The sequence below is a fragment of the Triticum aestivum genome, chromosome 4B, assembly GCF_018294505.1.
Source record: "Triticum aestivum cultivar Chinese Spring chromosome 4B, IWGSC CS RefSeq v2.1, whole genome shotgun sequence".
Lineage (NCBI taxonomy): Eukaryota > Viridiplantae > Streptophyta > Magnoliopsida > Poales > Poaceae > Triticum > Triticum aestivum.
The window spans coordinates 46,001,666-46,004,339 of NC_057804.1; the positions used below are offsets into that span (position 1 = coordinate 46,001,666).

General features: G+C 56.1%; 1 protein-coding gene across 1 annotated transcript; it reads right to left on the reverse strand.

The window, feature by feature from the left end:
* Nucleotides 1-1,070: 1,070 nt before the first annotated feature.
* LOC123094387 (heterogeneous nuclear ribonucleoprotein U-like protein 2) lies at nucleotides 1,071-2,294 on the reverse strand. Its single transcript, XM_044516403.1, has one exon. It carries the CDS (start codon nucleotides 1,932-1,934, stop codon nucleotides 1,344-1,346), a length of 591 nt encoding a protein of 196 aa, XP_044372338.1. The 5' UTR covers nucleotides 1,935-2,294; the 3' UTR covers nucleotides 1,071-1,343.
* Nucleotides 2,295-2,674: the final 380 nt, after the last annotated feature.

The following is a 2,674-nucleotide window of genomic DNA, read 5'->3' on the forward strand; positions in this document are numbered from 1 at the left end:
ATAAGGAGTGGTCGGTTAACGACACCTTCATCGTTGCCGGCAGGGGCAAGGCTAGGGCACCCCAGCCAGGGTCATCGTTGCCCGAGACGTTCCTCCACACGACATAGGAGGAAGTGGAGCGGCTCCTCCATGAGCACGAGATGCTGGCCGGGCAGGGCTGCCGCGCCCCCACGTCCTTCTGCCGCTGAATGGACCAACTATTGTCCGCTTTATGTAAATTATGTCAGAACTTAAATTAATTATGTCATGTTTGCAAGAATTCCGTCTGAATGTGTTTTCAGTATGGTTAGATGTTTATGGCTATCGTTGGATGGTCACCCCCCTTATTAATCTGCGAACGCGTTCATGGATAAATACCATGTCCATTTTAGAGGATATCATTCAAGATGCCCTTACACGGTTTTGGAGATGTTTTTTTATATGTTTTGCCAACGAGTGCTTGTTTATCTTGTAAGGTTTGAATAAATGGTTCCAGTTTCAGTTGCATTGTTTCTACGAACAAACATGAACTCCGCAACTTCATCATTCTACATGATGCAATATTGGAATTGACAAGGGTAAGGGTGCAATTGCCGAGATGCAGTTTTTCTTTGCGGAAGTCATAGGGTATTTATTCCAAGGTAATAGAATTACAATCTTCAGCGACTAGCTCACTGATGCACGGAGGGGGGTGGTTTAACCAACACGCAGTGTTGTCCACATTCCGACCGAATGTTGTAAACAATGTGTAACCCTATTTTGAGAGGGATAAATTTTTACCGGAACAACTACCCTAGTATCCATGGAGCGTTTGATCTCCGAAATCAGATGTCCATATACCTACCTATCCAGGGAATTATCCGTGAACGCCTTGAGCGCAATCGTGCAATCGGACTGAAGCTGTATATAGGTAAAGTTAACAGGATCGTTCTAGTGCCAAAGAGAGCCCTTGAAATTTGGTGCTCAGAAAAGAACATGATGCGATTGATAACAATGTGGTTGACGGCGTGCTTTCAATCTGCATCACGTGTTTCAACTCATTGTCTCAATTGTATGGTGTGTTCCCACTGTGTGTTGTTGCTAGTACTAAGTCACACTCATACTGCAATATTATTGCGAAACACAAGTGTCACAACTCAGAAGGAAAGCCAATTCTCCAGTGGTCGTAGTAGTCTTTTTCCTGCTCCTCGTCATCGACATCGAAACCACAAGGAAAGGGAAAGGAAACAAACCCGAACAAGATCGGCGAAGGCCCAGAGTAGGTGACACGTCATGGGTACCAGCTTCGACGTACACGTAAACACAGTACGATCAACAAAGAGAATTAAACGCGACGACAAGTCCACGACACACGGCGAAGACCCCTAGTAGAACCCCTGCACCGGCCACCGGCGGTCGGGGTCCGGCAGCCACGACGACCGCTTCTTCTTCTGCTGCTGCCGCTGCTTGTCCTTCCTCCCCTCCTCAGGGCCGTCGCCGCCGACGTCTCCCCCCTCCTTCTCGCCGTCGGAGCTCTTGGAGTCGCCGTCCGACGAGCCGCCGCAGTACCCGCCGGCGACCACGGCCCCTGCCGAAGACCTGTGCATCGACCGCACGTACTGGAGCAGCCTCCACGCCGCCGGCTTCTGCTGCTGCTGCTCCCGCGGCGGGGGCGTCAGGGACGCGCTCCGCTTGGACGGAGGAGGCGGGTCCTCGGCGCCGGCTGGGTCGTCGTCCGGGAGGCGCGCGGACTGGGACAGCCGCTCGTAATCCGGCAGCGGCACGATCTCCTCCTCCTCCGACGCGCACTCCCCGTCCGCGCCGGCCTTACCGCCGCCGACGCTGTCCATGAGCAGCAGCTGGTGGTGGCTCTTCGACCTCGGCTTCTGCCGCCGCGCGCCACACCTCTTGCCTCCGCTGCCGTAGTGGCTCCCCTCCTCCTCCTCCTCCTCCTCCGAGTGATCCAGGATGCCCATATTTAACGCGCTCGCGCTCCCGCAGTCGCGCCACAAATTAAACCATGCACGATGCACCCCTCCCTCTCTCCCTCTATCTCGATCTCGCGCCGGGATTATAAACTTTGCGCCGAGCGAGAAGGCCTATGGGCAAGCCTCGACATGGGATGAAGCAGAGCTAGCGGGCGACAGGCGATAGGGAGTTTTCAATGCGGGGTGGAGAAGTTTGACAAGAGTTGCTCGAGGCCGCCAATGGCGATGGCGAGTAGGGAATTGGGAATGGAATTATTGCCTTTGACTATGGGGGGTCGGGTCACGTCGTCGAGGGCCACGCGCTTGCCTCGCTCGAGGATGAGGTCCCGCCGCGGCGCACGGTTATTGCGTCCGACGCATGACGCGGATATTTGGCGGCTCTCCCACCGGAGGCGCATCTTTCATTCTTCGCTCAATTTCTTTAGGGTCCCGATACTTGTCACACGTGTGGAGTATCGGGTGATTGTGCCGCACGTCCTGTGTGGCACGGAGACGACCCCGCCCACACGACCGCGTCCGGGCGCGCGCAGCCACAGCCCGCACGTCCGGTGCAGCGCGATCGCCCCGCACGAGCACGTTCGGGCGAGCGAGCACGCGGCCCGCACGACCCGTCTCGGCCGTCGCCCCTCCCCGCCTGCGAGCCACACGCCCCGCGTGTCAGTAACCACGCTCCCGCCGCGATTGCCATGGTCCGGACCCTCTTCAGTTGCCATGTTGCTGAACTGTAG

What these genes read in the sequence shown, in the direction of transcription:
- LOC123094387 (XM_044516403.1), bottom strand. Translation starts at nt 1,934, where the DNA reads ATGGGCATCCTGGATCACTCGGAGGAGGAGGAGGAGGAGGAGGGGAGC.